The 12,442-nt window shown below is 39.5% G+C and overlaps 1 protein-coding gene across 1 annotated transcript; it reads right to left on the reverse strand.

Moving 5' to 3' along the window:
* Positions 1–1,670: 1,670 nt before the first annotated feature.
* LOC119766434 lies at positions 1,671–3,412 on the reverse strand. Its single transcript, XM_038250982.1, has 2 exons — positions 2,354–3,412; positions 1,671–2,309 (listed from the first exon to the last, which is right to left on the reverse strand). Exons 1-2 carry the CDS (start codon positions 3,410–3,412, stop codon positions 1,671–1,673), a joined length of 1,698 nt encoding a protein of 565 aa, XP_038106910.1.
* Positions 3,413–12,442: the final 9,030 nt, after the last annotated feature.

The following is a 12,442-nucleotide window of genomic DNA, read 5'->3' on the forward strand; positions in this document are numbered from 1 at the left end:
AAATGGTTTTGAATGTTCCTGGCTGGACAAGATCAAGTGAGGTTCATGAATTAGCAGAAGTAAAAACGTTGGATCAGAAGATTCAAGAGAAATGTTTGAAATTCAGAGAAAAATGTGCTATATCTGAATACCCCTTGATTCAAGGATTGGTTTAGTTTAAGTTAGTTTTAGGTTAGGTTATGTTTTCTTAACATTTTTTTCATCATTGTACCTAGTGTTACAAAATGATAAATCATATACTTTTAAAGTAATGAAAATGAACAGTGTTTAAATCACGAAAAGCAAACTAAAGCTGAAGAGCCACAGCTGACCACTTATTATGTAAACCAAATGTAATTATTATAAGAAAGATTCAATAAAGTATATTTAATTCAAAAAAAAAAAAAAAAAGAATTTAAAGAATTTAAAAAAATTAAAGAATTTAAAGAATTTAAAGAATTTAAAGAATTTAAAGAATTTAAAGAATTTAAAGAATTTAAAGAATTTAAAGAATTTAAAGAATTTAGAGAATTTAAAGATTTTAAAAAATTTAAAGAATTTAAAGAATCACAACTGTTGAACCAGTTAAGTGAACCGGTTCAGCTGAATCGGTTCAAGAATGACTATTTAGAAATCTTGGATAGTTAGATATGTCGCATGATTATGTTTTTGATGAAAAGTCATGTTTTTATTCTTTTACTGATATAAGTATAAAGAACAATAAAAGTTCACTGAACTGTTTTTAATAAAACATTATAGAAAACATAGTCTTTTTATATTTTTAACATAAAGTTTAGATAAATATCTTTCCAAAACATTATAAAACTTTGAGTTTTGGTCATATTTTGCATGAGATATAAATTTTACAAATTTACTGTAACGAATTTGGCTCGAATATTGTTAGCGGACTGTATACAATTGGCTACTTTGTTCGTCGGAACCAAGTGGCCACACGTGAGAGACGGCTTTCCGGCGGATTAAGGATCGCGCGCGAGGAAAAATGAAACACGTCTTGCTCTCTTCAAAACTTCTTCGGACTGATATTTATTGTTGTTTGTTTTTCTCCCACTTCAACGCAAAAAGCACGCAACGACGCTCGCGTTGACAGACCGGCCGCGCACCGAGGGGTCGACCGCAGGTATTCCGCAAACATACTCCCCGCCTTGAGACAGCGTCTCAATTCGGAAGCGGACAGATCTTCTGTGCCGAGCACAAGTACTCGAACATTCCTCGACGCAACGTCACTTCCCGCACCAGCCCTGCTCGATCCGGATGAACTGCTACGACCCGGGCCAGTTCCCAGGCTGATGGTGGTGTGCTGTTATTCTTGACCAGGACCAGTTTCCCTGGCTTGATGACCTTGCTTGCGTCGCCGTCCAAGAATGGGTACATGGTGGCGATTGCACCGTCTGCACCAGAACGCTTCTTGTTCTTCGGTCGCTTCGTAATTGATCCGTCCAGGTTGTTATGTGTCGTCGTGATTGTGGGAGTCCTCTCGTTGAGAACCGCGATGTGAGTACTTATCCGACACGGATTCGTGATCTTACCCGCCACCATCCAACCGAAGATAGAACGCTGTGCTACGGGGATTCCTTGTTGATTGTGGACCTGTCCTGCTCGCAGGATGGACAAGAAGACATCTGTTCCGAGAATCACATCCATCTCGCTTGGACTGTTGAAGTCCGGATCCGCTAGTTCCAGCCCTCCAGGAAGGGCAGATCCGCTACGCTGAAGCGCTGGTTCGGCAGGGTTGCCGTCAGCCTTCCCAACACGTAGGCTTGCGTGGTGAGCTTGGCTTCTCCGTTGAAACGCGAAGACATCACCAGCGTAACTGCGCCGGCCGTGTTGCCGACAATTTCCCCGTTTACTCCAGATACTTCCAGAGAGACCTTCGTGCGCTTCAATCCAATGCGCTTGACGCATGCCTCCGTGATCAAGGATGCTTGTGATCCACTGTCGACGAGGCATCGCACCTGGTGCAACTTGCCGTCCTTTCCCTGCAGGTTCACGACCACCGTAGGCAACAGTGCTGCCGTCGACGGGCCGTGCTTGTTCGCCTTCGTTTGGGCTGTGTTCGCTGAGAACGACCAGACCTCTTCCGCCTCCTCCGGAAGTTGTGGACATAAGTCGTGGTCCGTCTCTTCCGGTTCATAGCCTTGAAGCTGCTGCTGATAGCACAGCATCGTGTGGTGCCGTTGATTGCAATCGGGTTTGTGGCACGTTGACTTCGAAGGGCACTTGCTCGTTGTGTGGGACGGCTTAAGGCAGTTGAAGCACAGCTTTTGAGAAAGAACTAATTCCCGCCTTCCGTCCACGTCCATGGCCTTGAACTGCTCGCAGTGGTACGTCGGATGACCCTCGCTGCACTTCGCACAGCTCGCAACAGCGGTTGTGTCGTCGAATCGGAGGCCGGCTTCTTGCTAAAGGCCAAACATGTCTCCAAAGCATCGCATCGCTGCTGCAAAAACTCCAAAAACGCGGCAAAAGTTGGGTTCTCGATGTTGATGATCCTTTGCGCCCACAGTGAGCGCGTCTCTCGGTCCAGCTTCTCAAGCAGCAAATGGATGAGCCACGGGTCCCGTGACTCGTACTCCCTTCCCAGTGGCTTCAGCTGGCGAACGACGTCATCGGATGTTGCCACGAGTTTCTTCAACCCGTTCGAGCTCGTGACTTGTTGCTGGTCAACGAACTCCCGGACGAGGGCAAACACCGTGTATTTCTTTTTGTCGTAAAACGTCACGAGTGCATCCCACGCCTCGCGGTAGTTGTCCTCGTTAATCGAAAACGAGTCAACCTTCCCCTTTGCCTCCCCATCCAGGTAGGAAAACAAGTACTGCATCTTGACCGAATCCCGCAGGTCGGTCCGGTTGTGGATTGTACACTCGAAGAGGTCCTTGAATGAGCGCCAATGTTTGCGCTCCCCGGTGAACTTTGGGATGTCGATCTGTGGAAGCTTGACGACGTTTTGTGGTACCGAGTTCGATACCTGGCTCCCCGCCGCTAGCGCCAACGATTGCGGTGTTGGTTTCTGGCACTGCGCGAGAAGCATCTGCTGCTGCGATTCCAGGAGCGCCCTGACGGCGTCCCGCAAATCGTTGTCCTGCCGGTTTTCCGATCTGTCTTCTGGCTCCTCCACATGTTGGTCCAAGTACTCCGTGTAAAGGTCCTTGATCTGGAAGTACGCCTCCTCGAACAGGATTCGGTGGTTGAACACCGTGACCACTTCCTCCAGGTTCGGCGTGGCCTCCTCGATCTCGGTCTGAATGCCTTCGAAACACCGAGCGAGGTCGGTCAACTTGTCCCGCCGTTCCGCCACTTCGCCGAGGGACGGATTGCGGGTTTTGATGGCATTCGCGACGGACAACTCCCACTTCACCTTCGCGAGGATGACGCTTCGCTTGTTGGTGAGGGACTTCAACCGCTCTGGATCCATATCCGTGCCGCAAAGGACCAAATGTTAGCGGACTGTATACAATTGGCTACTTTGTTCGTCGGAACCAAGTGGCCACACGTGAGAGACGGCTTTCCGGCGGATTAAGGATCGCGCGCGAGGAAAAATGAAACACGTCTTGCTCTCTTCAAAACTTCTTCGGACTGATATTTATTGTTGTTTGTTTTTCTCCCACTTCAACGCAAAAAGCACGCAACGACGCTCGCGTTGACAGACCGGCCGCGCACCGAGGGGTCGACCGCAGGTATTCCGCAAACAAATATCTTTTTGATCAGCTCAAATATATTCTTATTAATACGAAATAATGAAAATAAAAAATTTTATTCAGATAATACAAAGTTTAAGTTTTATTTGTGAAATACCTACTTTATAAAGAATTCCACACATAAAAGCTTTCCATCGACAAACGGGGTGTAGAAGTTTCCCGCCTCCCGATGGACGGGAAGTAAGCGGATTTTCCGTACGGTACACAGTCCGAAATGCACCGGCATTTTTCCCCGGTACCGTCAGGTCAAAGAGGAGCGATGGCATTGTTGGAAACGCAGCAATTTAGAGGGATTCCCTCGGCGAAGATGAAAAGTAAATTTGTTTGCGTTAGAGCTATTGCCAATAAAGCCAAGAACGAGATTGATGCACTGGTTTGAATCGAAGGAAATACCATAACCATTACTTGGCAACGTTGTTTGTTTGTATTTTGACTTGTGGCTTAGTCAAAATCAAAAACAACTGTAAGAATAATCAAATTAATCCACAATTATTGAAAGTAAAAACAAGCAGCAATTCTTCACCGAAATAAACAGGAAGAAATTTAAACAAGCTCATCTTCTTATCTTTCTCCACTAAATCGCCCCGTTTCTGGGTCAATGTGAAAACTTTCTAAAGTATTGACTCTTTTAATTAGAAGCAACTTTCCATACAAATTTTGCCCTCCCTCATCCCTCGGGGCCCAAGCCATCTGCGGCCACCGAGTAGTGGGGCACTAGTTGTGAAGTCGTTGCGAAAACTAAGTTTTTTTCCGAGCGCTGCTTCTTCTTGTGCCTCACACTTTAGTGCAAAATAGGAAAATACAATTAAAAAGTTTTATCTGCTCCCGGTCGTAGTTCTTGATAAACTTTCCCCGCCCTCAGTTCCATGGAAAAACGAGTGAGCGAAACAATATTTGTCTTAGAATAGATTTTTTTGTTGCGCTGGTTTCTTGGCACTGTTTGGATCCAATGTGGCTTAAGGGGGAAGACTTCGGGAGAGAATCGTGGAAGGGGTAAGTTGAAACAGTGATTTTTTTTAATGGGATTAAAAATCCAAGTTGCTCTTTTAATTAATATCTGCCATGGACAATATTCTAACAAAAGTTTTAAACACGCTTTTTCTAAGTGAAAATAATTCTTCGCTGCGTTAGTAGATTTAACATAGTAAACAAATAGAAATTTAAAAAAAAATAACTCAAGAAGAAAACTCTGCCAGGACGATCCACTTAGCTCATCAGTCCTCATCATCTTTTCACACTAATAAACTGTCACACTTGAGAGGACGCAAAACCGAAACGGGAGGGTGCCAAATGATACTTCAAACAGAGGAAACCGAAAACTTTCAACCCCTCAACTGATTGTTGAACATTTTCGGGGAAAAGTGCTCTCTCCAGGGTAGCACTGGAAAACAAGATCCTTGAGGAAAACTTTTTCGAGCAGCAGCTTGGTTTGCGCCAATTGTTGCTTGTTCGAAAGTTTTATAGGGGACTGTTTAGTTTGGTTTGCGTTCGATAAATTTGAGGAAATCAAATACTATAGGATTCGTGACTAAACTTTTCCAATTTCGGCGACTTAGGGTTCATAATGGCAATGCCTGTGAAGGCAAAATTGTGATAAGAATAGTATTATTTTATTTTTAGCAATCTCATCTTTTTATAACTCTCCATAACAGAAATATGAGCTAATTTTCCCTTTTGATTTTGGATGAAATTTCAGAACATTAATTTCCTATGTCATGTATGTTTTCCATACAAGTTTCATAAAAAAAAATGTGGGCTGACCATACAAAAAAAGCATATGAATATTGGAAAATCTGTATAACGAAAAAAAAAATTATCGCTTTAATGTTTCGGCAAAATGTGGAAAAAATAGCATCCATTTATTTTACTTAATATTACAATCAGAAAAAATCCACCCAAACAACCTCATTTGAAATGTTAGTCTTGATTCAAAATACTCAAAAGTATTGTTTTCAAAAAGTTCGGAAAATTCCACCAATTCGGACCATTAGTTGCTGAGACATCGGCATTAGAAAATGGCAGGAAAAACTTAAATTTTCTTGTTTCTTTTTCACTAATCCGCTATCACTCAGCAACCAGAAGTCAATCTTCAATGTCTTTAGACAGTTTTATAGTAAATTTTCTGAACTTAAAAAATCAGAGGTCACTCACTTACTGGTCGAAAAACTGCAAAAATGTCGCTGTAATCAAACTTTCGGTGGCTTTCCCAACTAACATTTTAAACCAACTAGCCACCAGCTAGTTTTATTGAGGTTTTATGGCAGCATCTTGATGCTAATAAGTTTTATGTTGGCATTCACAGCAACCAATAAGCATGAGCTGATTTGTAGATTCTAAGATGGTTTTATGTCTAGGACATAAAACCTGGTGCCAATCAAAACCAAATGGCTTACAATAAGGTTTCATGAAAGTTTTAAGAGAGTCTTGAAAACCCGATGGCAATGTCATGCCAAACGGTTTTATTGCATGCTACTAAAAGCATGCTCCTGCAAAAGCAATGCATAAATATGTGGGCTGATTGAATGTAATTGACCGCCATCTTGGTAGAAAAAAAAGAAAGAGCAATAAATCTGATTACTATTTGAATAAAACACATATTTACAAATAACCACAAACTTCTGACATAAATTGTATAACCATTGAAGTTCAAAAATGTGTTGATTTTTTTCCAAAAAAAATGCAAAAAAAAATTATTTATTTCAAAAATTCATGACAGGAGAATTATTTTTGATGAAGCAAGTTAATTTTTTGGCTTTATCTCCCCCACATTAATCGATGACATTTTAACCGCAGCTGAAATTAAACCACCAACTGCGAGAAAAAATCTTATTTTAATTACTTCCAAAACATATTATGTATTTGATCAACGCCATTTTTGCAAAACATCTCCATTATATCATTTGGCAAGACGAAGTTTTATTTTTGCCAAAATAAAGCCTGTCTGACTTAAGACATCTGAAGACTCATAAAGTGTCATTTTTCCATAGCTCCTGACTGGGTTTTAACAACGGTTTTATTAAGACTTTGAGGAGGTTGTTAGGATTCAATTGTTAATCCTTGAGCGCCACAACCTTTTGCGGGGGACCTTTTGGGTTTTAAGAGAGGTTTACGACTAAGTGGTTTCAATGTTGGTTTTTGCTGATAGGTTTTATAGCGGTTGTGACAGCTTTTATAAAGCTTTAAATATTACTTAGGATATCTTAAAAACGAGGCACTTTATCAAAAAATCTGTGAAGTATTTTTCGATCGCAAATTTTAATTTACATATACAGCAATTCCAATTGAAAAGAGCCTAAACTGAAAAAAGTTCTCCGATTGGGCTCAACATTTTTCTTGGGGTTCCTTGGCCAAAACAATTAGACTTATTTTTTTTTGTTTGGCCATTAGGGTGACCTGCATCGTGCTAGGTGGTGCTCATCCGATTTTAGCTGTCTTAGACGGTTATTTGGGAAAAATAGTAAGAAGTTTAAAAAATCTAGCTTAACATTTGAAAAAGTCGTATGAAAACCTAAAATGGCGTTTTGACCATGTCTGTTTCACATAACACATCCAAAAATTGGCGACATCAAACCGTACGTTTCTGAGACATGATTTTTTTTTTTCAAAATAAAAAGTGAGTTTTTCGACGCACACGCAAAACAGTGAAAATGACACGGAGATATAATTTTTGAAAAGAGTAGTTTTTGCGAAAAATGACGAAAATTGCCATTTTTTCAACCACCCTAGCACGATGTAGGTCACCCTAATGGCCAAACAAAAAAAAAATACGGGTCTTATTATTTTGGCCAAGGAACCCCAACAAATATTTTGAGCCCAATCGGAGAACTTTTTTTTTGGTTGGGGCTCTTTTCAAATGGAGTTGCTGTATATTAATGAGGTTTGAAAAAAATATGTATAAAATTTGGATTCATTTTTGAATAATTATTTTTTCAGAAAATTATAACTCGGCGGCAACATTTTTGAACATACTTCTCTATGGTCCAAAAGTTGTGGGTTTTGGTCCTATAAAACATATTTGAAAAATTTCGAAAATAAAAAAATACGGATTTTGAAAAAAATAGTTTTTGTGAAAAAAAAATGATTTGAAAATCAGCCATTTTTTTCGAGTCTCTGTTTTCTAAATAACTTGTAAACTATTTCTCAAGAGTTGTTCCACCCCACATTTTTTTTTCTTTTTATTAATACTGTGGGTTTTCCCATTCATGATGAACAGTTCTTTGAAAAGTCTGAGTTCTAAAAATAATTTGAGATATTTTTAATTCTTTAAAAGCAAACTTATCTTAATGGTTGTATTTTTTTTTGTGAGTTTTTCCATTCTTATGTGATTTTTTTTTTAGAAACCAATTTTTGTGAGTTTCTTATTCTTTGAAAAATGGGCTGTTTTTTATCATGCTTCTTATATATTTTGAGAGTTTTTTTTTTCTAACACAACCAGATTTTTAAGAAAAGGCCACTTCTTAAGTATTTTGTATGTTATATTTTTTATTCTTCGACATTCTGTCCAACCGACCTTTTGTCAATATGACCATATATCGTTTGACGTTTTGTCGTGGATTCGTGAGACATTTTTTTCAAAAAATAAAATGATGTTAGAGATTGTAATATACACGGGACAGCCTTTTTTCTAAACGCACAACAGTTAAAAGTTCTAAAATAGGGACATATCTTGAGGGATCTTGAGAATAGTTAGCATTAATTTTTTTTATCAAAGAACATGTAGATAAACATGGTATTGCAAGAAAAAAATCAAGAAGCAATTGTGACAGTTCACCATGCGCGTGGCAATGCTTCAAACCAAAATAGTCTGTTACTCACTCGAATAAAATAAAATACGAAAACTATCACCATTGACTTGATAACTAAGAATATCAATCAAGTAATTTGTCACATGTGTTGCTTAACAATTTCCCAACCACTAATTAAATCAATCCCACATCTCTCTCTCTCTCTCATTTCAACCAAAAGACCATCCTAAACTATTCATCAGTCTCGCCGGCTCTTAATTACAATTTCTCCAATTTGTCTCGTCTCACAGCATCTTATCACTTCATTCGAGTTCAACCCGTCGACGACGTCGATTTCAACGAGCGACGTCGTCTCAGCCGCGGTGACGCAATTAATAAACCTTCCCCATTTGCGGCTTCCCGGTGCGGTGCCCCAACGAAGAAGCGATTATCTTCCAGCTGTTCTCTGTTGGCCAAATGCTTCCCTCCGTGTCAGTCCAACAACTCAGAAGTTGGAACATTAGCCTTCCACTTAGCGCTGGATGTATTTTTGCTCCTCTTTTTTTTTTGGAAGGAAAAATCTAATCCGCGCTGTATGTGCACTAGGAAAACTAATATAAAAATTCCATTTCCAGCATGAGTGCTTAACGGGAGGAATTTTTCTCTTACTTTTTGCTTTCCATCCCATCGACTACTTCACAATTTTCTTCGGACCGTCGGACGTCTTAGGAAAGTTGGCCTGAAGGGAAAACGAACCCCAACTTCAACGAAGAGATGAGCTTTTTTCTTCTGGAGAAAAAAAATAACACAAACTCGTGCTGACCAGTTTCAGCACACAAAAAAAGGTCACCAAGGGTTCGCTCGTGAACGAAGCTGGCCCCGGTGGCCACCCCGGGGCTTGGACCCGGATCATCATAAGAGCACCCAAATGCAACGAATTGGTTCTCGAAAAGTTGAACACTGAACGATTCCTTGCAATGGACTTATTTATTATTCAGCAGAAATTTTCAAACGATGTTGAACCTTTAATTTGTGCATTTTTATTAATCCATCTTGGTGCAAATATAACTTATGAAACATTTCAAAGGATTAAACTTGACTTATTCAAGCACATAAAAGTTAGATGATGTACATTAGAAATCAGAAAAATGCCCAAACTTTCCCCCAAAACTTCTGCAAACACAAAACACTTCAAAAACAGAATTTAACCGGCAAAAGTTTCCTCCGGCTTTCGCCAGCATAAAAATCAAAAAAAAACTCCATCGATTCGGGCGTAATCTCTCGGCTCGAAAATGTACCCAAAGAAAACAACCTCCTCGCCACCTCGCTCGGGATTGTTCAACGAGTAGCTAAATATTTTATGAGACAATTAACTTCGGAATGCTGCCCCGAAAACTTGAGAACACAAATCTCTAAATCATGGAACACCACTAATAAAGCGACGACGGCACCACGCCAGCAAAACCCCTTTTCTTGGACCTTGTTCGAACTCACGTTCGCCATCGACCACTAACGGCCGCGCCTCCCCCCTTTATGGGTAGGGGAGAGTGGGCATTGTTAGTGAAACGCATTTTAAGTACTCTATTTTTTTAGCCCTTCAGTACCTTTGGATCTTCTATGGGATATATATTTTATACCGGTCTTGAAAAATCTAAAAAATATTTATTCAAAATCAAATCAAATTATTCGCTCTTTAGCATTGCCTTGGCGTTCTCGATTGCTAGATTCCTACTCGAAAATAGGTGTTCGAAGGCTTGATTGTTGAGGCAATTGCAAACCTCTTTTTACACCATAGCTTCCATCCACCCCGGGATTCGAACTGACGACCTTTGGATTGTGAGTCCAACTGCCTACCAGCGACTCAACCGAGGCAGGACCCAGGAAGACGACTCCTACACGTGGACTGAGCTATCGTTCTAGGTTAGACCGGGCCAACATTTACTTTTCCGTCCGACAGGCCGACTGGGTGAGAGGCAGCCACACTTTCCCCTACACCACGGTTTATTATACTATTTAAAAATACTTCATGAAAAATTCATTTTCGAATAGCTGAAAAAAATTACCGATATGCTCATTTTTGTCTTTCCTAAACTGGACTGCTGGTTATTGGGATACAGCCACAAGCTTGCAAGTTTGAATTTTGTAAAAAATGAGTTCATCAATCAAGCTTTTCAACTCGCGAAATCTTTGAAACTATTGTTTAGATTTCCAAGGTTAAAAACGAAACTGTGGAAATTTCTTATCTTTTTAATAAAAAATATCATTTTTTTTGAAATCCAGACAAACATTAAAAAAAAATCAAAATAAGTGTTTTTTTTACCTTGATTAAAAAAAGTTTTTCCGTGATCGTGAATTGTGTTCATAAATATGAGAACCACGAAGCAATTTATTCATGATTATGGTGCATTTGCACTTTAAACGTGAATTTATTTCTTCGTGATTTTCGCATTCATGAACTTAATTCACGATTTCGGAAATTGATTTTATTCCGTTTTTTTTTTTTTTGCAATGTGCAAGAAATTCAAAAAAGTGTAATTATCGTGAGTTGAAAATGAGGGCTAATTCGATGATTTAATTTTTTACAAGCACCCTGGTCAGCGAAGTCTCAAAGTATAATAAAGTATAGAAAATTTTCTCAGCATTTCGAAAGCGTTACATTTTCTTCATGGAGTACAGTCCAGACTCTATTATCCGAAGGCCTTTGAAAAAAATCACTAAGGATAATCCAATCACAGAAAAACATTTTTTTAAGTTGTCTTATTTTTACTGTCGAACTTAAAAATGAGTATGCCTTAAACTATATAAGGATTTAGAAATTGTACATCCAGGATGGCGGCCAAAATAGCGGTGATGAAACATTGAGAAAATAAACAGCAAGTATAAAGGCAATCAACAATTCACATTTGACTAATATGGGGTCGGAGAACTCGAATTTGGTAAAAAAATAATATTTTAGATGGCGAACTGTACATTTTTCGAAAATATCATTTATAATAGCCTTAACTTGCTAATGGTTCTGTTTATCAAAAAAATGTGAATAGTTATTTTCGATTGCAAATTTGGATTTGAATCTGGAATTGATGTTTGGAATTTTGATTTTTGAATTTTGACAATATTCCAGATTTTTTTCCTTAATCCCTAAACTTCGCCCCTACAACTTTGCCGAAGACACCAAATCGATCAGAAATCCTATACACTCAACCCCCGGTGGTTGGTCACTTTTTCGTTTGACACTTTTTTAGTTGGTCAAAATCAAACTAAAAAGTGACGAACTGTCACTTTTAACACGGCGCTCACACACACTATCAAAACAAAAGTTTGGTAATGTGTGTGACCTCCGTGTAAAAGGGGTGTTAAACTTAAAAGTGACCCCGCTCGTTTGACAACAGTTGGTTTCAAACCATCGGGGTTTTAATATTAAAATGTCCATGTTGTATGTCCAGCCCGCTAAATTGTACGGAGCCTCATAAATGAAACTTAATGTTGCAAATTGGCTGCTTTTGACATGAAGGAAACATAGACAAAAGTTCATTTACATAAAAATATACGAGGGAGAGTCGACTTTCGAAAACGTTTTAAATTACTTCTCTTTGTCCTCAAGCTCACAGTGGGCCAGCTATATTGTTTTTCTTGATATATTTTGCAAACGATTGAACACATTTTTTAAATGAAATTTTCTTTTGCGAGATTAATTTCTTTGGCCTTCATTTGACCCAGCCACGTAGCCCAGTGGTAACGCTTCCGCCTGGAAGCGGTAGATCGGGGTTCAAATCCCGGCTCGAACCAACACAACTGGTGATCTTTTCCCTTCTGGAATCTATTACTTAGTAAAGGGAAGGTAGTGTATCGTCACAAACTGGACCTTATCACGACACCTTAGGGAGGCGACCTATGGAATGTTAACATTGACCTTAACATGTTAACATTAAGTTGAGAATGAAACTGCCACTGAATCCGCTTTGTAAATGCCGGCCCCGATACTCTTCAAGGGTGTTCCCCTCAGGAACTGGGAAAGATTTACTT

The sequence above is a fragment of the Culex quinquefasciatus genome, chromosome 2 (assembly GCF_015732765.1).
Source record: "Culex quinquefasciatus strain JHB chromosome 2, VPISU_Cqui_1.0_pri_paternal, whole genome shotgun sequence".
NCBI classification, from domain to species: domain Eukaryota; kingdom Metazoa; phylum Arthropoda; class Insecta; order Diptera; family Culicidae; genus Culex; species Culex quinquefasciatus.

Bases quoted from the DNA above. Each gene is read 5' to 3' on its own strand.
- LOC119766434 (XM_038250982.1), bottom strand. From the start codon at position 3,412: ATGGATCCAGAGCGGTTGAAGTCCCTCACCAACAAGCGAAGCGTCATC. The intron at 2,310-2,353 runs GTGCGAAGTGCA...CACTGCGAGCAG, and splicing joins CACAACCGCTGTTGCGAGCT to TTCAAGGCCATGGACGTGGA.